At 38.4% G+C, this 25,961-nt stretch overlaps 1 protein-coding gene and 1 pseudogene across 1 annotated transcript in view; both read right to left on the bottom strand.

Annotated features, from left to right (window-relative positions):
* Positions 1-1,322, bottom strand: part of LOC139741005 (cytoplasmic dynein 1 light intermediate chain 2-like) — a 28,359-nt gene extending 27,037 nt beyond the window's left edge. Inside the window, exons 1-2 of the mRNA XM_071651596.1 lie at positions 1,222-1,322; positions 1,068-1,141 (exon numbers count right to left, since the gene is read on the bottom strand). Coding sequence (XP_071507697.1) covers positions 1,068-1,141; positions 1,222-1,322 — 175 coding nt within the window. The remainder of the gene's footprint in view (positions 1-1,067; positions 1,142-1,221) is intronic.
* An 11,809-nt stretch (positions 1,323-13,131) lies between these two features.
* LOC139741006 (uncharacterized) lies at positions 13,132-24,330 on the bottom strand (annotated as a pseudogene).
* Between the last annotated feature and the right edge of the window lie 1,631 nt (positions 24,331-25,961).

The raw sequence follows: 25,961 nt of genomic DNA on the forward strand, positions 1-25,961 counted from the left end.
CCCTAGGGATGCTACCTGCCAAGTTTGATGAAAATCGGTCTTGGGGTTTTCAAGAAGAAGATGAAAATGTAAAAAGTTTACGCACGACGCACGACGGACGACGCACGACGGACGACGGACGACGGACGACGGACGACGGACGACGCACGACGCACGACGCACGACGGACGCCGGACGAAGGGCGATCGCAATAGCTCACTTGAGCCTTTGGCTCAGGTGAGCTAAAAAACGATGTCAAGTAGACGTTCTAGACTATCAAAACTCAGCGCGATCTCCATGTTCGCTCTGTTGTTGTGCACCACCATGGTACAGCCCTGTCGCTCTTTTATAGCGACTGGGCTGTGTATGGTCTAGTAGGCCTACTGTTACTGTTGTACTGTTACTGTTACTGTTGGGCATTGTCAGAAGTTTAGTGAATAGAACATTAGATGGGAGCTTTGTTTACTAGATTTTAACGCGCGGACGTTTGAGACGACGCTTGCGCTGGACATTCTCCTCTCCCCTGCGTCGTGTAGAAAAGTAGCTTTAGATTACGCTGGGATGCAACACATAAAAAATAAAATGGCGCCCCCATATGATCGATGCATGAAGTAGTTCTCTACGTTGCAAACTGTGCGGACGTAAAAATAGCCCAGAACGCGTACGGTAGTGAAAAACTCAGGTGACGCAAATCGACTTGACGCGCGCTTCTGCGCATGTTCAGAACATTTTTTTTTCCCTCAGAACGTCCACAAGTCAAAATCTAAAGTTCTCTAACAGTAAACGTTTTGATCTTAAACTACTGACCATTCTATTTCTAATCATCATGATCACTAACGTTATGTTTCACAGTCACACACTGTCAGGAATTTTAGAGTTAGACTGCTGGCAGTGCTGCATGCTGTTCATATCATTTAATTTACAACCTAGCGCTGTTAGGGAGTTTACTTGCTCTACAATCATCAACGAATCACTGCAAAAATGTAGCTTTTTGAAACTGTGGAGTCCCATAACATTTTAAAGAGTTAAACCCTGTTAGTGTCAAAGTGAATGAATGATAAACGGGGACAAATGGGAGGGCAACTTACCCAACACCAATATGGATTTACACGACGGTAACTTCGAGCTCGAATGTGAGGAGACTTCGCTCAATATGGTGGACCTGAAAGAATAAAAGATAACAATTAGATCCAAATTTCACACCATAGAAGCTTGGAATCGGTCTTACGGAATCGTACTCACCATAAATTCTGGGATTCGTCGTCATCATTTTCCCTTTCCGCTGACGCTGCCATCGCCGATTTCTCCCCTATGGGCGCCATGTTGGAAGAATAGAGACGCATGCTCAGAAACAGTTCTCAGCTCATCATCAGGCTTCTGATGCCGTGACGTCACGGGCCCTGCCTTATGTTGTATCGAATACAGTGTGTACTACTCGGTATCCCTTGATATCGGTTAGGGAATGTGTAAGCCATTGAACTAAAATGATAGGCTCCTACGCCTTCAGATTTTTCAGCAGACTGCGTTGGTTATTGATTGATCCGCTATACCGGTTTTGGCATTTAGAATGAATCTCTGTGCTTTTGTATCGATAACTGGTTACATAGGAGGGTAGAAATCAGAAAGGGGGATGGAAAAGGAAAACTAGGGGTATAGGGAAGAGGGAAGAATCGAAGGTATTTCTCTGGCTGGCTGTGTAATAAATTCCGTTTTTTATCAGTGTATACATTGTTTCATTTTTTTCATTTCATTTATTTATTTCATTTCCAACAACATTTTCATACACGAAATAACACAACATCAATACAATGTAGTAACAAAGACAAATACGTGAAGTTAACAATACTATAAACGCATCAAAAAAGCAAATGAAAATTGAATTAAAACTAAAGTTGCAGGAAATGGAGGAGACATGCTAAAAAGCTAAGCTTGTATTTTGCAGTCTCCTCGTGGGCAAAAAGACTAACATCAAAAAGCAATTAGCTAGACTTAATATAAACGGTGCACAACACATACAGACCTACACAAACAAACAAACAAATAAACAAACAAACAGACGGACAAACAAACACAAGCAACCTCTCTTGTAAAGAGAAAGATAGGCCCTAGAGAGAGAAAAACAAAACACAGTGTAGGAAAAAGAGGAAAAGAGGAAATCATTTTGAAAGAAGAAACAGAAAGAGACAAGAGGACAGGAAAAAGGCGAGAAAGGAGAAGAGATGAAGGGTCTGTACCAGCACACGCGAGGCACATGCGATGGATCACCGAGGTATATGTACATATAATGTAGGAAAGTTAAGAATAGATAAAAGAAAAAATGAGTGTAACGAATTAAAAAGAAAGCACAAAATTAAGGGTAACTAAAATATAACTCATTCAACTATATAAGAATTTATGAACAACTCCTTCAGTTTGAATGTGAATGTATTTAAACTTAGAACTTGTTTCATACTATTATCTAGAGAGTTCCAAAATTTGGGGCCAGTAAAAGAAAATATAGATTTAGCAAACATAGTCCTAGTTAATGGCAAATGAAATGAGTTGGATTGCCGGGTAGGATAAAGATGAACAGATCTATTTTTAGTGTCTCAAGTCAACCAAACACTTTGTATGTAACTTTCCTTTGGATATATCAGGCTGTGTACTTTTTACTTGTTTGATTCAACTATTTTCATAGAGGCCGACTTGAACATGGTGTAAAATTGCACTTGATTCCCTGAACAGTTGAGTTTTTTTTTTTCTTATTTCTTATCGACAAAGATATGCCAGGGTTAAAGACTGAGAGCGGGAGCGAAGCGACCACGCGGGGAAACGGGAGTGCATGGAATGATGGGAGGGATGTCTTTTCAAGCTTGTAAAATTGTGCGATCTATCTGGTGTGTGACACACCAAATGTAACATTCTGAACTTCAAATGAAAATAGATTATTATTGTGTTAAAGTTATAAATGTGATTATAGAGGTTGGAAAGTCATGTTTTTGTGTTTTGGGGGTAACGGTTTTGTCAGGCGTGTAAGCGTGAGAAGTCGGACCCCTGAGGAGTGAGAACTTGGGAACTGCATGTGCTTAGAATAAGGTGCACTTAGAATTAGTTAAGGCAACTACAGACAGGAGTTTTGTGCGGCAGCAGAGTATAGCCTACTAATGTATGCATAAGTAGCTGCGCTATAGAAATGCACATTATTAGATCATTATTTCAGGCCCTATTTATTCGAGTTAACTGATTAAGCGACTAAGGACATTTAAATACGTGTAGGCCTTATATACCTTTTGTTGTTCTTTAAAACTGATGAGGAATGGTGGAAAATGAGAAAACGCATAACAAGTATATAAAAGGCCACTTCTGAATGTATCAATGAATCTGCAACAGTGCAAGCTCACGCCCCTCTCTCCCTCCCCCTCTATTATTATACACGAATTATTAACACTTACACACACTAGAAACACGCGCGCGCACACACACACACACACACATAAAGATATATCCTATTATGTGTGTGTGTGAAGAGTCTAAATATTAAAAAAAAACAAATATCAATTTTTATCAGCGACGATTTGAGATGTTTTAAATGGAAGCATCGAAAAAACAAAGGAAATCATTATCTATAGAACCTAAACTATAGTTCGAATCGGCATATTCAAAAATATTTCTCGTTATGAAACGAGTGTAATATCTGTTTTGTTTTCAACTCTTCATGTTATGATATTCATAGTCCGAATTACATGAACATAATTAAGTATAGCTGATTAATGTTTCGTCTGTGACAATAAAGCATATGCATATCGATACTTAATCACGATATCAATTTATTCCACACAATGTTCAAGAAGACTTCAATGAATAAAGTCAGACGAGCAGAATGACACAATGTCATATGACAATCAGTTTTCACAAAACACAATGTTTTGAAATCTACATGTTATTTGGGGTCGATGATTGAGCAACTTCCACCTCTATCCCTTTGGAGTACTGTTTATCATAAAGACCACAATAACTGATGTGTATAGGCCTATACTTCGTTTTGATTCCAAAATCAAAACAAACAGATTAATTGAGAATTTTTGCAAAAGTGAATCTCAAAATTTCCATAAGTTTACAAAGACCGCATGCACTTCACGTCCCGACATCTCTTATGATGTACCAATCTATCTTACTATTTGATTTTGCTACCTGAAAATGTGAAATTGAAATGATATTACTGCAGGTATACCCCCCCCCCCCCCTAAAAAAAAAAAAAAAAAAAAAAAAAAAGAGAGAGAAAAAAAAAATTGCGATTGCATGCACGCACTATCTCCGGAAGACATCTATATGTCTGATGTGATATCAATCGAACACAGCTTGATTGGGACAAAGTGATATAACTAGTTATAGTCTGCTGCTGCAGGGTGACAAAGCATCCCAGGGTCCAGAAAACATAAATCTTTCCTCGGAGGAGTATTTATACCAACCACTCGTAGAACGCATTCTCAGTATAACCTCCCAGACTATGAAATAGACAGAAAGGCCGTCTGTTGAATTTTAGATCTTATTTTCATTTTTTTTTTCTTTTTTGTTGTTGTAACAATCTGTTCTCCTCCTAAACATGATAGGAAATTGAAGCAATATGTTTATAGTCTCCGTGGAACATCCTGGTGGCCGACGATATAACGTGATTTTTTTCGGCCATTTTTTCGGGTGTGTGACTGAGATGTATAGGCCTTTATTGGTTAGAGAACTTATGAAGTTCGAGGGACGAACCATCATGTTCTCGACAGGATGGGCGTTACCTTTCCAGCAACATAAAAGAAACAAAAAGTGTATTGCACTCTCTGGAGATAAACTACGTAAACAATAAGCCCTCGAAAACTGAGTATTGAAATTATAAAGCATGATTTTCGCGGCGTGAAACTGCCCGGCCTTTTTCGCTGCATGAAATTTTCGCAATGCTTAAAGGAAACCAAACCCAAAGAGAAATGTGGCTTAAGTGAAAGCAGCAGCATTAGCAAAACACATTAGTGAAAGTTTGAGGAAAATCGACCGATGCAAAAGTTATGAATTTCTATAGTTTTGGTGTTGGAACCGCCGGATGAGGAGACTACTAGAGGTTATGACGTCATTGTGGACAACAACATAAAGAAAATAATTATAAAAGGGAATTCCACAAAAAATATTTTTTCATGAAAATTATACATTCCATCAATTTGATACTGACATAATATGTTAAGGGTAGTAATTATTTCCCCTGCTTTCTGAAAGCGGTTAGTCACGTGCTCTTTCATTATGATATAGAAAAGTGAAAGCATGTTGAATTTTCTTTGTATTTTCTGAACAATTTTTGTCAACACATTATGTCATAAACTTAAGTAGTCTCCTCATCCAGCGGTTCCAACACCAAAACTTTGAAATTAATTCCTATTATTTTGCATCGATTGTCCGATTTTCCTCAAACTTTCACTGATGTTTCTACTAATGTTGTTATTTCACTCAATCCACATTTCTCTTTGGGTTTGGGTTTCCTTTAAAGTGTATATAGACAACTTTCGCTGGGAGCGTGCTTTCTAATTTTGCGAATCTTGGCTCTCGCGAAATTCACGAAATTAAAATGCACGCGAACGTTTTCCAGTGGTTCCATGCAGTGTGTAATAAGTCTATTCATGATACTTGTACATAGTGAGGATGGGAAGCTCAACAATTCGTTTCTGCACGAGGAAGGGGTCTTCAGTCTACGTGAGGTGTTGACGTCATCACCGTCATTCAGTTTGCATAAAGATTGTTACCGATATCACGGTTTTGTCAGTTATGTAAAACGTACAAATTCTGTTACTTCTCTTGTTGCAATTTATCCTCTATCCACCATCGAGTCAATAGAATTTCTATTCCACAGTTTCATTTTACCATATCTTTACGTGGAGTAGACAGGAGTTTCCTTTCAGAAAAAAAAATAACAAAACAAAACGTGACAAACAAAAACTGTCAATAGTAAGTGCAGCAGCAGCAGCAGCAGCAGCAGCGGGAGCGTATAGTGGCATAATCCATTTGGTGGACATTTAGGAGTTACTGGCAAACAGTGGCATATAATATTATGACATCCCTCGATCTACCAGTAAAGCCCCTGTCACACTTTGCCGGATAGTCCCATACACCGTAATCGATATTTCGCTCATTCGTTTTTCAAATTGTCAATCCCGTGGACAAAGTGTAGATTATTCCGTTTTAGAGGAGCGTATAATGGTCTAGGGCCCAAAGAAAACGCACCTGGGGAGATGGTGTAAGGGACAGTGGAACGTGCGCAAACGCATGAGAAACGAATATGAACCGCATGCCCACAGGACAAAACGCACGTCGAGGAACAAAGGGGCGACGTTTGAGACGTACATCGAACGTCAGAGAACCGTGCGTATGGGTTTGATGTGATACATAGCCGTTCCATCAGTTCCATATCTTGATGCAGCAACGAACTTTACAGGAGGCCTAGCGGATGAAATGTGTATATAGAAAACGCCAAAGTACGATGCAGATACAGGAGAAAACGTACAACTATCGGACAATAAGGACAAGATCGCGCTATCCGTTTTTGGCGAGAAAAAAAACAACTTTGTGTATGCACAAAGTTTTCTAGCCGCTCTGACGGAAATCACCGGAAGATAAAACGTCCATTGAAAGGTTACAAAGGACATGAAACGCATTTTAACGGATATCAACGGATGCCAAAAATGGACATTCGTGTCTCATACGTTTGCCTTATTCGGCAAAGTGTGACAGGGGCATTTAAAGAAGTTTAGTGATACAGACGCCGCGCAACTCATCCAGTGACTGCAAATCAAACCATTACCAAAAGATGGCGCTCTTTCACCAATGAACACAGTGCACGGAAGGAACGCAACGGTGAAGGACAATGCTCTCTATTATTAGATCAATCATGACCTTTTCGACACGGGATTTCGAAGGCATTTATGCTGAATGAGAGGATTAGCTTACGAAATTTAAATGTCTTTTTTTTTTCTTATTCTCAAGGCTATAGAGGCTACGTTATCCTGTCACATTTGAAACAATGAGATATGTTGTTGTGCGGTCAGGATGAGCAGTAACAAAAAATAATAGTTTTCTTCGCAGACTGGAAATGGGAAAATTAATGATAAATGATGCAATCAGAAATACAACCGACTACCCTAAATCTTATAATTATGTAGATAGCATAGTACCTGGTATATTGTATACACTTCTATTGTCAATAAGGGCAAAATTGTAAGCATAAGACAATATTGATTGACATCTCAACGTTTCGTTGACACTATTGTGTCAGTATTATAAAGGCAATTGATTTCAATATGAAATATTGAGTATTGCCCGATAAACGAGGTTTACTCAACCACGACACTTTCTAGCAAGTTGTGTTGGGATATACATAAGGCATTGTTAGTATACTACAACGATTCACATGATACTCGCATATTTCACAATTCAGAAAATGGGGACATGGATTGAAGCAATTATGAGCATAATTAGTATTCTTGTTTGTCATTGTTTCTTTGAGTTTGCGGACAAGCAATAATTTAACCTTGGAGGAAATATCTCCACCCCACCCCCCCCCCCCTTCTCTCTCTCTCTCATCTCTCGTCAGACGGGCGTCAGACTTTTCCTTTTGGATCACAGCATGCATTTGGGTTCGCATTATGAATAATCAATTGTATCAGGGTGATCTGAAGTCTCGACTTTCTTATTGCCTATAAAATGTTTGTTTTGTATTTGGTTTCAGTAAACTTTCTCACTGACAACTCGTGAAAACGCAAAGGTGATCCTGCGAGATCCCATAATTGCGATATTTTGTAGCTGGATAAAGTACCGTAGTAGTAGAAGCTGTTATACGTGTACTAGTAATTGACATAATATAATATGGCAAATGAGTTTTGCCTAGAATCTTGAGACTAGTATACACCTCACTTCTCTCCCTTCCCCTCTCTCCTTAACCTCACACACACTTTTTCCCCTTGATATTTATTGATTTCATTCAAATCATTCATGAATCAACCAATTCTGGATGTAAAACATGAAAAAACAACAATACAAATACAATTCAAAACACAAACAAATCCATTTTTCAACACACACACACACACACACACACTTTTTTTGTTTTTGTCAATCTTTTATTTTTCTTTCTTTTTCATACAAACAATATACCAATTAATTCATGACAAGATATCACAGATTTCATTTTAACAACATAAATTCCACATTTGTCAATATTACGAATGAAAAAGGAAAAGTTTTGTATGTAAAAAACCAAGAAAAAAAAAGGACAAGAAAACACACACACACACACACACACACACACACACACACACACACACACACACACACACAAACACACACACACACACACACACACACACACACACTTGTCCATCTATCACCTACCCTTGTCCAACGTTCCACGAGTGTCTTTAAAAACGTTTTATTCCTCCATGCAATCTGCATACTGAACATGCCGAATATTGACAGTGATAATGATGACTTGAATCGTTTTGGAAGTACGCCATCTTTTGATCAGTTTCTTACATGGGGGGGGGGGGGGGGGGGGGGGTTGACAGCGGCCTGCTGCAGCACTGACTATGAAAAAAATATATATACATGTATTATGTAGAGATCTGTTCAGAGAGCGAACAACGCATAATATGCTGCACAGTTTAATGGGAATAATAAATGTTTATTTTTTTCCTCTTCCTTCTTCTCTTTTTGAAGTTGTCTGTCATTGTTTCCGAAGACTGAACAGAAAAATAAAAATGTGGTCACGCCATTCTGTATTTGGTAAAACTTGTTTACTGCATGTAATGTCATTTAGTTTATCTATCATGTCATGCAGTGAAATTCATGGATATTTTCCCCTCTTAGGACCAACAAGCTATTTCATATTCAATGCAACTGTACAAACGCAATAGTTTGTACATGAATTACTCGTAATCAAAGTGACATTCATTGTGTGTTGTCATGTAGGGTAGGTTTTTCTGGTTGTGAGGAACTATCACTATGAGTGTGTGCATAAAATTTGAATGGTAATTACAGAGAGCTATTACTATCATTATTATTATTATTATCATTATTATTATCATTATTATTATTATTATTATTATTATTATTATTATTATTATTATTATCATTATTATTATTATTATTGTCAGAGAACTATCTCCCCCCCCCCTTCTTTCCATATACAGATTCATGAATAGCATACTGGTCCTGTAAAAACAAGTGTTGTCTGTTGCGTGATTTTGTTATTTTTTGCTTGTTTGTATTTTTGTTTGTTGCTGTAGTTTTTTTTTTTTTTTTTTTTTTTTGTAAACGAACAAGGTTTCCTGGGGCGTATTTTCCCTTCAAACTGTTCAGAAATGTGTATACAAATATAGTTAATTGCATTATTTCTGTGCGCTGTTTTGTCTTCAATCCTGGAAGAGTGAAACTTTCCATTTTTTTTTCCCTCGCCTTAATGCGTTATCTCTACGAAGTATTCGTCATGTTCTCTATCTTTCTTGCGTATGTTATTATGCTCCAACATATTGTTCCGGTATACATACTGCCATTTGTACGTTTCATCGCTCATTTACGCGGTCTTTGAGATGTTGAACATTTCAGGGTAATCACAATCAGGGCCCATTCCATAAAAAGTTGATACCATAGCAGTTCTTGTTGGTATGGCAAATGTCATGGTACCAACAGGAATCCAGCTTCCTAATTGGCTGTTGCTGTTAGTTGCCATTCCAGCCAGTAAGAGTTGCTATCCCAACATGATCTTTTATGAAATGGGGCAAAGATCTGCTTCGATTAGATCGTATCCGGGCAATTACCCTCAGAGGGCAATTACCCCCCGGCTAAATACTAGTTAGTGGTAAGGTTAGAGTTAAGATTAGGGTTTGGGTTAGGGTTAGGGTTAGGATTAGGATTAGGATTAAGGCCAGGGGAAGGGTCCAGGGTAATTGCCCAGGGGGTAATTGCCCTAGACCCCGATCGGATATGTAACTCACATGGCATGTTCCAGTTAGTGTTTGCATACATCTGGAATAGAATTATCACTTGAATATACCAATGTGTGAAATTGTACCGGTTGTTGATATTGTAGTTGCAATGCACAAACGCACACACACACACATACACAGGACCATTCTACTCATAGAATATTCATACGAGTATCTTTTGTAACTGTAATACATGTATACACTGTACAGTCATTTCAGTGTATATTTACACATGTATGAAGAATTTGAATGCAAAAACAGACATCAAATAAAGAGGAATATCTTTTCAACGATATTTCACTCGTTAAATAACTAGAAATATTTGTGAAGATATATCATCAAAATTATGTTCATTATTTCATTTCCTTGTTCTTCAGCAGCTTCAATCTCATAGATCCAAGTTGATCACAAATTGATACATCTGTTTTTGCATCTTAAATGTTCATCAACAAATTATATAATATATACATACTGTATGTATATATATATATATATATATATATATATATATATATATATATACATACACACACACACACAGTACCTGTATATACATAATCGAACAGAAGTATGAACGAGATGAAGTGTGAGATGAGCGTTGCTCTCAAATTCTGCTCCCTATGCAATGTATTCAATCAGGCCCTTGTCCCATGGTCTTCGTCAGGATCTAAGAATGTAGTGCTAGTGACAGTTTTTTGCGGAACAGCAATAATTGTCAGATATTGAAATGATGTAATATTTCTTCTGAAAATTTTTTTTTTTGCCATAAGGATGCAATTTATGTGTGCGTGGTTGTGGTGGTCTTTTTTGTTTTACGAGTGGGACAGGACAACGGGAGAAGAAAACTTATTCTCAGTCCACAAACACATCTCAATCGTGTTCAACCATACACAGACACATCTATCCACTCACCAGACTTGTCAGATATTGATGGTAAACCTTATACAAGGACTGTAATTGTATTTGTTGTGAATTTCATTCTGCAATGTACTAGATGTGCTTTCCGGGATCAAAGACACTGCTGGTTTGCTGACACCCTACAACTGGATACTCGCAACATTGGAGACAAATTTTGATACATTTCATTCAGGCCACACAGCCATACCAGATGATTAAATTCATTTCCACACAACTACATACACTGTATGAATTCAACTAACAGAGATGGAACTGAAAGAATCAACCTACACTGGGCACTTATTTTTATTTTCTTTTAATGCACCATACATGACTTTTGCTGTCTTTTTTTTTTCCATTGCATTCGCATTTTTTTTTCTGTTTACACAGCAGAAAATGTATATTCAGCACAACTTGCATGATAAATAAATAAACAGTGAAAATTTTCTCATAACTTTGCAACATGAATAAAGAGTTCAATTGGCATTCAAACTAATGCTGTGCCGTGTTGGATTTCAAGATGCAAGTCGGCTTTTAAGGTGACAAATGTAACACTGGCATACCCCACAGTCATAAGATAATTTGACTTGCTGAATGGGTAAAAAATGGAACAAAACAAAAAATAAATCATAGTACCCCCCCCCCCCCCCTCAAAAAAAAAAAAAAAGTTTTACCATGGTTGTATCTTGTGGTCTAAAGCGACATGCCAGTCAGAATAGTATTTGTCATGAATTTGTCGGTGCACAATTGTCAAGGCAACTTTTATCACCTGTCACTACCTCAAAATGTATATGTACTTATGATGCTGCCCACAAAGCAGTCCTCCGTAACAGAATACTGTCTAGTCAAGTTACTCAGCAGGTTTGGTTTGGAGAAGGCAACACTCGCTTCAAGTGGAGAGCGAGGGCTTCAATCATGGTCGGAGAATTTGAATTATAATACAAGCTGAATGTGTACTGTAACAATGCCATGCATTCTCCAGTTTCAGAATGGCGGAACATTAGGACTGGACTAGCGTTGTTTTTGGCAATGTGAATGAAAACATGAAAACTTAGTTTGGATCCAGCCTCAATGCAATCCCTGGACGGATGGATGCACAACAGATGATATCAACACTGTACATGTACAAAAAGTTTTTGATGAACCTGCCCTGCTCTGCAAGGGGATACTGTTTTTTCTTTGAACTCTTCTTTTTATACAAAAATGTAACCAAATTGAATAATCAAAATAACAAATCCAACATCAACCTTAGAATCAGGAATACTGTCTTTGCTTTTCCCAAACAAGCTTACAGAAATGTAAGTGGCTTTCTACTTGTCTCCTAGCCTAGCAGACATCCAACTTGACACAAAAAACTATTGGTAACTAAATTAAAGTATCACTATTCAGTCATTTCAGATATGAATAACCACATATGGCAAGCTGTGGGGGAAAAAAAAACTTTTTGAAGAGTTGTTCCGGGATGAATTGCATGTATGTCTGCCAAACTTGTTGTGAATCATATCCTCAAAAACTTTCAGGCTAAAAAGTACTGTTAATAATGCTCACCAGTGCTAAGGCATCCTTTGGAGACTCTACTGATCAATACAAACAAATTGTAGTTTTAACTCCCCCCCCCCCCTTTTTTTTGTGTGTGTGGGGGGGGGGGGGGGGGATGTTCTTTATTTTGTTACATTTTCTCTGTGTTCACTATCTGGCCTCAGAAGCCTTTAATTTGCCAAAATATGCCGATATGACAAAATGGTTAAATGTGAGGGGTAGGAACTCTTTGAAATAGAGCTCAGGCAAATCTCACAGATGTCTATATCACTGGGTTTTGCAAAAGGTGGTGGGTAGACAAAAAGATCTGGACTGTTCTTAGCAAAGACATACAATGCTGTACAAATTTTCACGAATGAGAAAAAAAGAAATGTACTTTTTTTCCTGCACAATTGCAACATAAAAAAGTAAGGGCAAATTCTCTGTATGAATACATTTGGCCCTTGGAATAGCTTGTAGAAATAAATATGTATGTACAGCTTTGGTATCTACATATTCACAAACTTTACAGCCACATAAATCAAAAAGGTGTATGTACAAATATGTACATCCCATCTATTCATGCCGTAAGTAAGAAAAAGAAAAACCCAACAAATAATAATAATAAAAATAATTAAACAGGCACTATTCAGAGTGGGTAATTTACCTCTCCTGAACTGTCCAATCCTATCCCTTTCATAAGTACAAGCTACTAATGCCCCCCCCCCCCCCCCCAAAAAAAAGGGAAAGTAATAAAAATAAAAATCCCTCCTTATAATGCGATTATAAACTAAATTTGTTTCTTCTTCTCAACTTCAGCAGCTGCAGTCTGGTTTCGGCACACCGGATACTTTACCTCAATTATTATTCAGGACATCCAAGACTGAAAGAAATAGAGAAGAGAAAGGACAAAGTAAATACAACATACTGGAGACCAGAACAAAAAGTACCTACGGAAGGGCTAAATTTTCCATCGATTGCAAGGCCATGAGGATTTCTTTCTTATTCTCTCCAGACACCGTATATGACATGAAATCACCTATTTTTCATATCTTTGCTGGAATACTGGTGAAGTTATTAAGTCAACCTCACACGAGCCAAAACACACATGCCAAGAAACTCTATCCTAATACTAAAAGTGTAGAACCCCGTTTTCAACTCGGGGAGTTCAGTGCACGTGGTTTATTGTGTTATTGAAAACACAATTATAAAATGTTGTTATGTAACATTACTCCACGATGGGGAGAAGCAGGATCTTTGATTAACAGAAAATCTTCATGACCTTGTTGGGGACTAAAACAAAATCATGACATGAAAAATGTTAAACCTTATGAAGCCACAACACAGGCACATGCAAACAAGGTGTACAGATTTCTAAAACAAGCTCAATGTACTCTCTCTTCTGTAATTTTCACAGAAGCTGCAAAAAGAAATGGGCACATTAGGTATCACAGCATATTCATGACATGGAAGTTTATACCGTACCATCATCTAGGGCATGGATATCTGTTATGTCTGGAAGGACAAGATCATAGATGTCTGCCAATTCTGGATCAATAGTGGTAAGACCAGGCTCAGTCTTTAATAAATCAGGGCAGTCACTCTCTGCAGTCTTATCACCGGGCAAACCCTCAGCTTGTACTTGGTACACAGTTTTAACAGCACAGTCAGGTCTCTGACGTTGACCATCACCAACCTTCCCTTTTTCCGGCACTTGGCCTAATGAACATGTGTACAGGCACAGAAAGAAAATTGTTAATTCTCTGATATTTAAAAGCATGAAAAAGATTTCCCCCATGCTACAGCCTCATGCCTATAATCAGCACAAATGCTTTCTGTTGCTCCCTTTGATGGCCCTGCAAATATAAAAAATGATGTTAATCCCTTTTATTTGATTTCTCTTCATCCATGGTGCATTTACCTTGTAACGAGTCATCCAGCATGGCGCTCGAGTCCTGTGCTTGTGTCTGCATCAAGAGGTTGTTGTACATATCTCTGTTCTTGAGATATGCGCACGCAAGCATCTGAAGGGCGAGGGAGAACTCGTCTTGAGTTGAGGCTGCATTTGATGAAATCTGGGCGGGAAGCGGGGGACTTTGCTCAGGCTTGACCACTGGGGACAAGGATAGGACCATGGGGGCCTGTGCTGGCGACAGTACAGCTGGCGATGAGCTTGGAGCAGCAGCATTGACATTACCTATGCAAGTGAAGAGGAAGACATGCAAGATATGAGGATCTGCTGGTTTCAATCCTATTGAATAATATTTATCTACAGGCATGCATGCGAACAGTTGACAATCATTTTACCTTTTGAGTAACACGAATTGACCATATCATGTTATTTCTGAGCCTTTTTTAAACCAAGATTCCGCATATATATATATATATATTTTTTTTTTCTTTTTTACCAAATACAGAAAAGAAAAATCAATCAATCATTAAGATCAAGCTTACCTTGATTCTTGGCACCAGTTGCTACAGGTGGGGACTGTATCGCCACAGAATCTGTATTGAGACAAACAGTATATGTCGCGTTAATCAAAGAGCCACTGACCATGTGGTGTATTGAGAAAAACAGTCCGTCAAGTTTAGTCGCTCAGGTGCCTTGATAAATGAGCCCAAAGCTCTTACAGATTTTTTTTAAATGCTTTTCTCAAACATGCTTTTAAAATTCCAAATACATACTGATATTGCTTCCAACCTAAATTTACGGATACACTACTCATACTACACTACTTAATTCCTTGTTTCTGCAATTGCTGGAGTGCCTTCTAAAATAGTAGGTGGATATTTTCAATATACTTTTTAAGTGGGTAAATAGATAAAATATCACTGCTTCAGAAATATAAGCACAATGTGGATGATCAAGCATTGTGGCTTTTCAACGCAACTTTTTTTAAAATAAACTTTTCTTCTTTTTCCCCCTCGAGACATATCTCATCTGAAAAAGTCTTCAAAACCTCCAAATATTGAAGAAACAAGGACTGATGCTAATTCCTGCATTACATATTACAAGGATGCAATACCAGTTTGTATAAGATGTTACAAGGAGTTTTGATTGAGCAAGTAAAAGAAACTTTTATTCTAGCTTTTCCACTTCTACTTGCTGGGCATAATCAGCCTTGAGAGGTAAGTGCTTTGGTTGCTGAAATTCTTTGGAGAATTTCAATAATTCCAGGTGCAGGCGCATTGAGGCTGCACAGACACTAAATAATGTATTAAAATCATTGCAAACATTTAACAAGGCCCTGAAAGTCCGAGATAAGTCTGACAGATTCCTGTGATGTGATGTAGCAGCATTCCCTTGAAGAGGACAGACTCTGCAAACAAATGGAAGGGTGGTGGGGAGTGTGGGGGAGTTGGTTTAGAATGTTTGAAGAGTGGAGGGGGAAAAAAAGAAGTGGAAGTTTACAAGTTTTGAAAAAAAAAAAGGCAGAAAAAAAAGGAAGAAAAAAAAAGGGCAGAAAAAAAAGTAAAAAAAGCGAGCTAAGTAGGGAAGGGGATGTGGGGGATAGTGGGTGAAAAAAAAAAATGGAAAAAAAATATGGAGGGGGAGGGGGAAGGACAGCGCTTGAACACCAGGACCTGCTGAAAGAACATATGTTCAACATTACATGGAAAAAGAAAGCAAGCAATGGAAAAACAAAAAAGACAGAAAAAACGCTTACTTCACACCCCTACAATACTGTTGTCTGTTTTTTTTTTTCTCTCAAAGCATTTTGCCCAAAACATGCACTACTGTTTTTCAAGTTGTCTTTTTACTCGACTAATTTCTACAATGAAGATAATTTAGCAGATTGTGATGAACTTGTGTGATTGTTATTTAAGTTTTTCGTTGTTTATTCATGTTTATTTCACTATGTTCTTTTCCTTGTTGTCACTGTACCAAGAAACATCAGCTGGTAGGAGACAACATTGTCTGTCTCTTTCTGTCAAATGAAAGTCAACTAGCTCATCCATTTCAGAGGGGAAAAAAAAAAGAAAAGAAAAAGAAGCACTACCAGCATCAGTGTTCTCTACTTAGGTACTTCGCCAACTAAGGTAAAGACAAGGATTTGTAGAATGATTAAAAATAAACTTTTGCTGTACTGTACTGTCTGCCGAGCCTTGCGACCTGCTGAGGGCCCAGAAGTACGTTAACAGGATGGCCTGTTAACGCCTCAGCCGGAGTGCTACAAGAGCACTGAACAATGCGTGCATTATCCGAAAGGCACTGAGGGGGAAGAGCAAAGTTCATGTGATGAATACGCAACCCACCCCACAGCTACTACATTAACTAGACCCAACCCACGGGGGCAATTTTAACAGGGATGGGGACATATACTATTCTACCATGTATAATGCAGGACAGGTCTTTCATCACTTCACATAGGTTTTGGTAGTCAATTTTTATCAACACTTTTCTGAAGAAATGAAGTGTGCACTTTGACACATATAAAAGAACATAGAAACTTTGTTCAATGGTTGAAATTTTTGTTGAAAGTTGTATGCTCTTGCAATTTTATCATTCTAAATAAATCTATATGTATTTTTGAAAGATAGACAAGAAATTTGCATATTAAAAGAGCATTCATGAGGCTTGCTCTAGCCAATTATTCCTTGAGATAATAGTAAACCTTAAGAAAAAAAGAAAGAACACTGGTGAAAGATATGCAAGTGTAGACCTGTCTTGCAACTACTGACCCACTTAAATTTGCAACATTTTATACAACAATGAATATGCATCCAGTAATCCTGTGACATGGTGAGCATTGAGACATATAAAATGGCGGAAAATGACGCTTGTATGAACTATGGCATACTCAATGTACGCCAGTTAGCCATGATGCCTCTAATTCCATCGAATTTCCAAAAGCGTGTCGATTGTTTTTTTTTCTGACTTAGTCTTGCTCAAGCTACAGGGGTCTACTGCATGCATACCCTTGTCAACACATTTCCACTGTCAATTACAGTAACAGACAAGTTCAAGAGAGAAGAATGCTGCCAATTATGATCTTGATGTTGTCGTCGTGAAAATTTTTCCCCTATAATGAAACCGAAGAGGCAGGGGATAACAACTGCCAAATGGCCAACTTGGCTACTGCTTTCACATACTCTTACTGAAGAAATAAAATTAATTTAGTGTAAGCCCTGCAGCTTTCCGAGAAAGGGCTTCTTGGCTTTTCAGCAAATATATTCTCGACACTTTTAAGGGTGGTGGCTTATAAGAAATGAGAAAAGGAACGTATTACTCAGTAAAGGTTTGAAAATTGGCAGCATGCTTTTCCCTTCATGGGTCGCACATAATGGATTTGCAGGTTACTTGAAGCACCCATATCAAAGCTCTAGGAAGTGGCAATTTTTAGGATTTTCATTTCACTTCTCTCTGGTCAAATTCTTTCAATCAAAAAAATGTGCTCTATCAATTTTGAGCATTCTGCTTACTACAGTACAAAAGGTCCTGATGTAATTGATTTCAGAGGGTAACTGCAATGGAAAAGTGACGTTCTTAATTTTGTATTCCATTAAGACCATTGAGGCCTAGGAGCAAAACAGAAGTCTACATAATTCCCTTTCCTAGATGGCTTCTTACTTTAATATGGGTGCCTCATAACATATAACAAACCAAGTCCAGAAATAACATTGGCTGAAAATATTCTCTGCTTTTCAGAGAGTGATGATGGGCTTTGTATTAGTTGAGTATCACAAACTCTTTCAATATCGTTTCACCACCGGCACTGCTTGCCTGTTAACGATTTTTCAAAGAACAGTCGTCTTGCATACAAGAATAAAACAAAGTAAAAATTAAGTAAAAAAAAAAAAGTTTTTGAAAAAAAGAAATTTTGGAGAAAAAAGGTTTTAAAAAAGTTTTCGTTAAAAGAAGTTTTTGAAAAAAAAAGACTGCCTATCAGACAAGAAAAAACAAAAAAAACAAAAAAAAAAAAAAAAAAAGAAGAAGAAAAGGACAAAAAAGGGCATAAATGATGCCTCAGGATTCATTCATACCAATATTATTGCTGGACATGATTCCACATTACTGAAACCACCACCATCCTGCAAATCCAAGAAATTCTTGTCAGTAGATACAATGTGTCTCTTGCAGGATCATGTTGTTTTGGAAATTTTGCTGCTGCAGTAGTTTTTTGATGCAGTCATATGTCTGTCTCCATACGAGATATCTCAAATACACAATCAAGTTTTGCTCCAGAGCCCGGAAAACCATTTGAGTCCAAAATATACTTGTTTCCCAGAAGCCTTGCATTTGCTGCGTTCAGTTTTTCTGAAGCAGTTCCTTACAAAGTCTAATAGAGAAAGACTTGCGTTTTCACAGCATGCTACCATTCAGCTGCTTTTGCTTCTGCAATTTTTCTTCTGATTTTCCAAGAGTGGTAAGGTATTGATAGCAGTCTAAAGTCAAGAGACACATTGGCCTTGAGTCATGCACATTGTAGTGAGCTGACAAGAATGACCTGCACGACCAAAATTTCTCCTGGTCAATGAAATGTTGAAGTGGTGTTCCTTACCAGGCTTGGGGATGTAATCGATTGGGTGGGCTTCCAGTTCACTGCAGTGATTTGGTTTGCCAACGACCACCAGGTATACACGGACAGGAACGGTGACCTTCTGGTTTGCGTACGGTGGGATCTTGCACACAATGTGTGTCTGTGAACAAGCAAAGGTATAAGATTTATATTAGATTTGTACTGACGTCAGCTTAGAAACACGCATAATGGAAACATAATGTGAAGTGATTGGCTTGCTTATTATCAAAAGTTGGTAGTATACCTTGCAAATTCTATGAAACTCTGCCAGATTTCATTCACACCAGGAAATCTTTGAACACACAAGTCAGCTTCTTGTTCAGATTTCCTGTTACAATCTTCACTATGGCTGTAAAGGTATCACAGACATGCATACACACACACACTGATCTGGTCAACTTACATTCTGGAAGAGGGCCTTGTCAATCTCACAGTCGCCTTCCCAGGTAACTTTGCCATTGTCATCCAGTTGTCTCAGTTTGACTTCTGTGGTGGCCTTTGATGTGAAGTTCTTGCCGATAATGAAGAGCTCTTCTCCACCAGCTACTGAGCACTGCGTCAAACTCTTCTTTACTATCTCAGGGTGACCAAGTGGTTGAGCTGTAACACATTAAAATAATCTTAGTTAATCTTAGTCTCGCGTACATTGCCACTGCCAAGAGCAATAAGAATTAAATTCTTAAATTGACAATACACTGGAGCATTTTCCGTCACTTACATCTGGCAAAGAGTGATAACATTTCCATCCCTTACTTATATCTAAGCTTAGGGCAAACACTGCAACACAAGGATATATGCTCACAAACAGTGTGATGTAATAGGGTAGGGTATATAAATTAGTTCAAAATACACTCACTACATGTAATTGGTCTGGACAATGCTTGCAAGGTGAAGAATCCATCATTTGAAGGCACGTAAACTCTGAAGACCAGACGGACACATGTGCTCTTCCTCTTTGATCGGATTGGCCCTATCCTCTGCTCCACATCTGCGTTGCGAAGTTTCAGGATGCCAATGCAGTCAACGCTGAAATGACACAAGTATTTCATAAAAGTTGAGAACACCAGGCTAGCCATACAATTGTAAAGAACTAATATGATAAGAATCTTATTAATATTACACAATGCACATTACTTTGAAATCTTTTGTTACAGCCATTACGAAGGAGATTGCAGAAAAATGGCACTCTCACCTGAGTTCCATTTTCCCATCGCTAGGTTCCCAAGGTACCTCCAGGACAGTGGTGCCATCGATGTCGTTCTCTTCGCAAGGTGTGGTGTTACGACCCGTCACCTTACAGGCCTGGTAGTAGCCATGTGGTCGGATCTTTCCTTGGTCGATGCCCACAAACACCTGCAGCATAACTGGTTGATTGACCCCTTCCAGCTACAAATCAGTAAGAATATATGAAGAATTAGGAGCAACGGTTCCTCAAAATAAAATGAAGTTGGCATCTATATTTTCCTACAATACATTTCTCATCAACATACCGTGGTAATTTTGCTTATTACACCAAGTTCACATTTGTCTTGATAAAGTGAGTTGTGCCTGGAGCAAAAGCATACAAGTGACATATTGCATGATAAATTTTTTCTGAGGGGGCAGGGGGACCAATCTTAATTTGGTTGAAAATTTCCAAATGCTTGTACTGAGATCAGTTTAATTCCAACAGCTGTCAGGATATACTTGCATTTCCTCACAAATCTAAAATACTTGATAATTTATTCCAGAATTCATGGAGGTTTTCAGAGAGTTGCAGTACCATGGAGAAAGCAGAAAGGGCCTTCTCACACAGAGCAAAAACGAGCTTGGCTCACCTGGAGCTTTGGATAGCAGTCACCACTCTCATCCTTGACGCTTCCCCTACTGCCTTCTGTCCTGTAGCGAGCTCTGTGGTGCTTTTCTGGCTGAATGTTGATGCGCAATGCTGCACCATTCAACTTGTCCGGCAGTGCCTGGAGAAGACTCGGATACTGCTGCTTCCTGGGCCTTTTACCGGGGGCTAGTCCACAGGTGCTAAATGAGGAGGACAAACAACCAAGGTTAAGATATAAATTCAAGGTAAGGTAGTGATTTATGTAAGGTATCCTCTTACTGGTGCTAGAGCTGTGTTGGGAAAAAATGGGAAGAAAGTATGTAATGTTAAGTGAGTACATAGTCATTAGTTCACACAGCATGAAAGGAGCATTCATGACTGTATGATTTAAAACCATTACAAACATAGGGGGTTAGCTGTACCTTGTAGAAGCTGCAGCTCGTTTCCTACTAGGCTTGGCTGTCTGCAAAAGAGTAGTGGTCCCCTCGGTTACTGGACTGCTTGGCTGCAACAGATTTCGATCTCGCAGAGCACTTGTAAAGTCAACATGTGAAGTGGTGGTAGCGTTAGGGACCTGGCCTACCATGGGACTCCTTGGGGATTGGTCCTGAGTGGATCCTCCCCAGATTGGTTTGATATGGGAGGACCACTTAGTGACTTGTTCCACTCTTTGTCATCGTCCAGAATGGAAATCAGGGAGGTCCTTGTTTCTTCCTCAAAATCCGGGAAGAGATCTTCCTCGGTGCATGATCCAACAGAACTGGATGGCGTAGATGCGTCTCCCCAAAGACTTTTGGCAGACATGGGTGATGCAATTTCAGAGTTTGTGTCATACCCAAGATCCACCAAATCTTCAGCCACTCCACTTACCTCATCAGCAACTGACACAAGTTCTGCACTTTCAGTATCTGGATATTATAAAATGTAATAATGTATAACCTATGAGTGTGTGTTTCTTTGAAAAAAAAAAATACTCTTCTATCAATATGGTATTGAAAAGAGGTACCTAACTCAACCATTTATTCTTAAAGATCCCTAAATCTTTTCAATCTGAATATCACTGTCGACAGCTTTACACATACGATAACAAAGTTTGACTACACTGAATATCAGAATGGCTACCCTGCAACAAAATGCTTGAAGTTATAGTTGCCCATGGCCTATGATTTTGTGATTCTGTTTTGCATTTCTTTCCTCCTCTTGGACTATCACCTTTTTGAGGTATTGTATGTGCTGAATACAGTAGATCCAATCAGTAATCATCGAAGAAGTTGTCCAGAATGATCATAAATGCATTAAATTTGTGGGCAGGGCAATCATTCTCACTTCATTTTCAATGTAGTACACAATTCAATTCTCTCAATGTACACTCATGTGGCTTACAACTTGTAACTACCAATTCATAGACATGTTGTAGCTCTAGTTATAAAAACAACCTTTTGCATAAGGCAATGCACATGTTTAGTCCTAAAAGAATGCAAGTCTCACCTTCAGCAAAAAATGACAGCCCTTGCATCATATTTGGATCTGAAATGAAAACACAAACAAAAAAGAAATGTATAGCGTGGCGTCTTCTCTTATAGCGGTACACACGAGTAAATACCACACGACTGTGGCTATTGACACGGCTTTGACAAAAGGCATAGTACGCAGACATTCTGGAAAGTAATGTCCTTACGTTGAAATCTTCACACAAAATATAAATAAGTGGAGTGATTAATAAAAATCCTAGGAACATTCTTCAAGATATAGTACATAAGTGTGGCTCGAGGAAGCAAAGCAATTGAGTAGGGGAGGGGGTTATGTTGTCCCTCCTGTTTGCTTTGCAGTATTTTTAAGCTTTTAATTCTGCAATCTTGTGCATGCTATACAGAACTAAAATATTTGCCTTTTTCAAATAAAATGAAAACAGAGTGCCACAAATGTGACATTTTTGGTGGTTGGAAATTAATTTTACACATTTTGGGGTTTCTTCTATTTTTGAGGAGGGGAGGGGGAACAAGACATGAGAAAGATTGTATTGTCAGGCCGGTGTACGACTGAAATGTGAGCACGAGACTGAGGGACTTCTGAGGTGCGAGAGTTTGGAAGGTTTTTAAGTATGTACGGTACCCTTCTTGAACTTCCATAATTAGCAAGCTCAATATCTACCCTACAACATTATGGGGGGGGGGTCAAAACTCAAGTCTTGGATGTGAAAAAAAAAGCTAATGTTACAAGTGCCCTTACAGTCTTAAACTAAAAATGAAATACAAAGTCAACAAAAAAGTACAATGTGTACATTATGTCACAGAGGCTCAGTACAGTATCAAGATTGGGATGTAATTTGATTTTTAGTCGAGAACTCACAGCCACACTCACATTACCCAAGATTTAGCAGATACATAACAAAAAGTTTTAACTAAATCAAACTGAAACTTCAGACCTCTAACATGTTACATGACCATGGCAAAAAAAGAAAAGAAAAAAATAATGAAATACAAAAATAAAAGAACACTAACATTAGGGCGCAAGTTAAGGAAAACTGCTTTCAACCGTGCATCAGTTATTACTTTTCTTGTAGACAATAAAAAACCTACTTATTCACCTTTTAAATCTTTAAAAAAACATGTTAAATTTACCACAAACATTTAACAACAAGGCGGATTCTAAATAAAATTAGATCTCTGAAAGGTAGCTGTTGTCAAGACCCACAACGACAAGAGCTAGCAACGAGGCCCCAAGTGCAAGATTCTTTCTGTTCTTTCAAGCGGAATTGTTAGACCTAACGTTAGTAGAGTCTATTTATAATGTGAGAATGTTCAGTAGACTAGATTTTCTACCCAGACATTTCATATGCCAGGGGCTTTTACTGACATTGCTTTGCTTTGCTTTAGTAGTTAGCAAGGTTAGTTAATTAGACTGATGTGAAAAATATTGCCCTGCTCCCAGATTCTATTCCAATCTCATTCACATTTCAGTTCACAACTTCACACTCAGACAGAAGTCGGTGTATGCAACATACACCCGCGCTCGCAGGGCGAAGAATTGCGCGCGCGCCGACAACGGTTACAGAAGAGAAGTCAGTATTCTGCCGCTGCACCAATGCAACAAGAACAATGTGCTCGCCTGGCGTTGTGCATACTGTACACTGTAATTTGCATATGAAAGTCACGTGACTACATCAACACGCTCCCTCCGTTCCCGCGGTCGCCATGTTTAACAACCGCCTGCCGCACCCCAAAATACACTTGTTTCTCCTGTTTATTTCATCATGTCAAAATAGCTGGTACTTCCACGCAAGTATTTGTAAGCTTTTATCAATCCTGACTCGTGAGAACAACTTCAAAATCATTCACACACAGAGAAATATCCTAATTGTCAGAAAATAACGTAAATTTTCACCAACCTTTCAGTAAATCGCTGGGCGGCGTGGAAAATAGATTTACCGACAACGAGTGCTTTTGAAGAGTCAAAAAGCCAGACGAATCGATTTGATGACATTCCATGGACATTTTCCTTTCAGATCCAGTCAATGGAAATATTGAAAAGTTTTGAAAAACGTGAAATATAGGCTTGGATGTGTCTTTCACTAAGGTGGCGTAGTTCCGACAGCAATGAGAGACAGAGCACAACTGATTAGGAATAAGAGTGCGCTCATGATAAAAAGCACCAATATTCCTGGATGACATCATACATCTCATCGATGATTGGTCAATGGTGATGTAATGAGAAAATGACCAATCAGAGACAGAAAGGGAGCCATAGCCACGGAATGTGATTGGTCTCATTGTAGTTATGCTTCAACCAATCACGATCCTTGTGTGAAGGGGTAACGAAGGGGTATGTCCCCTACGTCAGATAATGGAATGCGCGGTCGGGGTCTCTGTCGTGGCACAAGCTATTCCGACTCTTCGTATTCAGCAACGCCACAAAATGCCTGGATGGAGTATGATGTGATTGTATCTCGTCGAGCATGCTGCATTCGCAGCGCAGGCGTGGCGTGAACCGAACAACTTTTTATTTTCAGTATATTCTTCCGCCTTACATTTTACGACTAGGCGAGGACCTCGATCCTATGGTTCTATCAAATATTGACGTGCTCTTCATGCATTCCGTCGAAAAGTTTTATTGCATGTTTCGAGTGATATTTTTCCCTTTAAATTGTAATGACTGAATCGATACGATCAGGTATTTCATTCGTTTACATGATTATCCTCTGTATATGACATAAATTCTGCATGAAAAAGTAAAGACACTTTCACAAGGAAAATAAAACTTGATCATGATCAACTAAAATTGCAACTCGATAACGTAGCTCCTAATAGTCTGCCTACGTCGAGTACAATGTAGTGATAAAACGATATGTAATTACATAAACATAACATGATATAATATAATATGATATAATATAATATAATATAATATAATATGATATAATATAATATAACATACTCATATTGCACGATTTTGTTGAACAATCGCCTTCTGAACAAGTTCTTCAATTTCGATCATTTGCCTTTTCCTTTGGTATAGGGGCCTATATAAACTTAGATCCAAAACATTGTCCTCAATTCAAGCCATTCTCAGACGGAAAATAAGAGACATGACTAGGCCTAATTACACGAATGAACTCTAGTGCAATGAGGCTACGATTTGCTGGATTGTACAAATCTTGGAAGCCCTATATGATATAATCACACATGATCACAATATGAGTAGGCCTAGGGCCTATGCCCATACCGTTTGGAAGGTTGTAGAATGTTATATGCGGTTTTGGTAAACTTCGAAAGACATTTAAGTGGTGTTGTCATGTTTTGTGTGTGATAAAGTCTGTAGGGAAAGATCAATTTCATGATCTTGATACACATTTGATACAATAAGAGTCGGACATCAATAACGCGGGTGATGTTGAAAAACACCCTTACAGACACAGAAATTAAAACTACAAAGTGCTATTGAAGAATAATGATTTGAAGAGAGAGAGTTAACCTTGATGAGTAACTTAATATATGGCCTCTGTTGTGTGCGGTGTTTTTTTCTTGGGGGTGCAGAAGAACAGAGCATTATAAACAATTGTCTGTTAGATCACTTTTCTTTGCGATACTATCTCATCATATTATCCCACTCGATGTATGAGCCATTAAGCAAAGACCATCACATGATAATGAGCCACCTCGTCCACCTGCCTCGTACAACATTTTATTTTATTTTATTTTTATTTTTATTTTATTCTTATTATTCATTATTTTTATTTATTTA

The sequence above is a fragment of the Diadema antillarum genome, unplaced genomic scaffold (assembly GCF_040938485.1).
Source record: "Diadema antillarum isolate AM-2024a unplaced genomic scaffold, OU_Dant_1.0 seq00000897_RagTag, whole genome shotgun sequence".
NCBI classification, from domain to species: Eukaryota; Metazoa; Echinodermata; class Echinoidea; order Diadematoida; family Diadematidae; genus Diadema; species Diadema antillarum.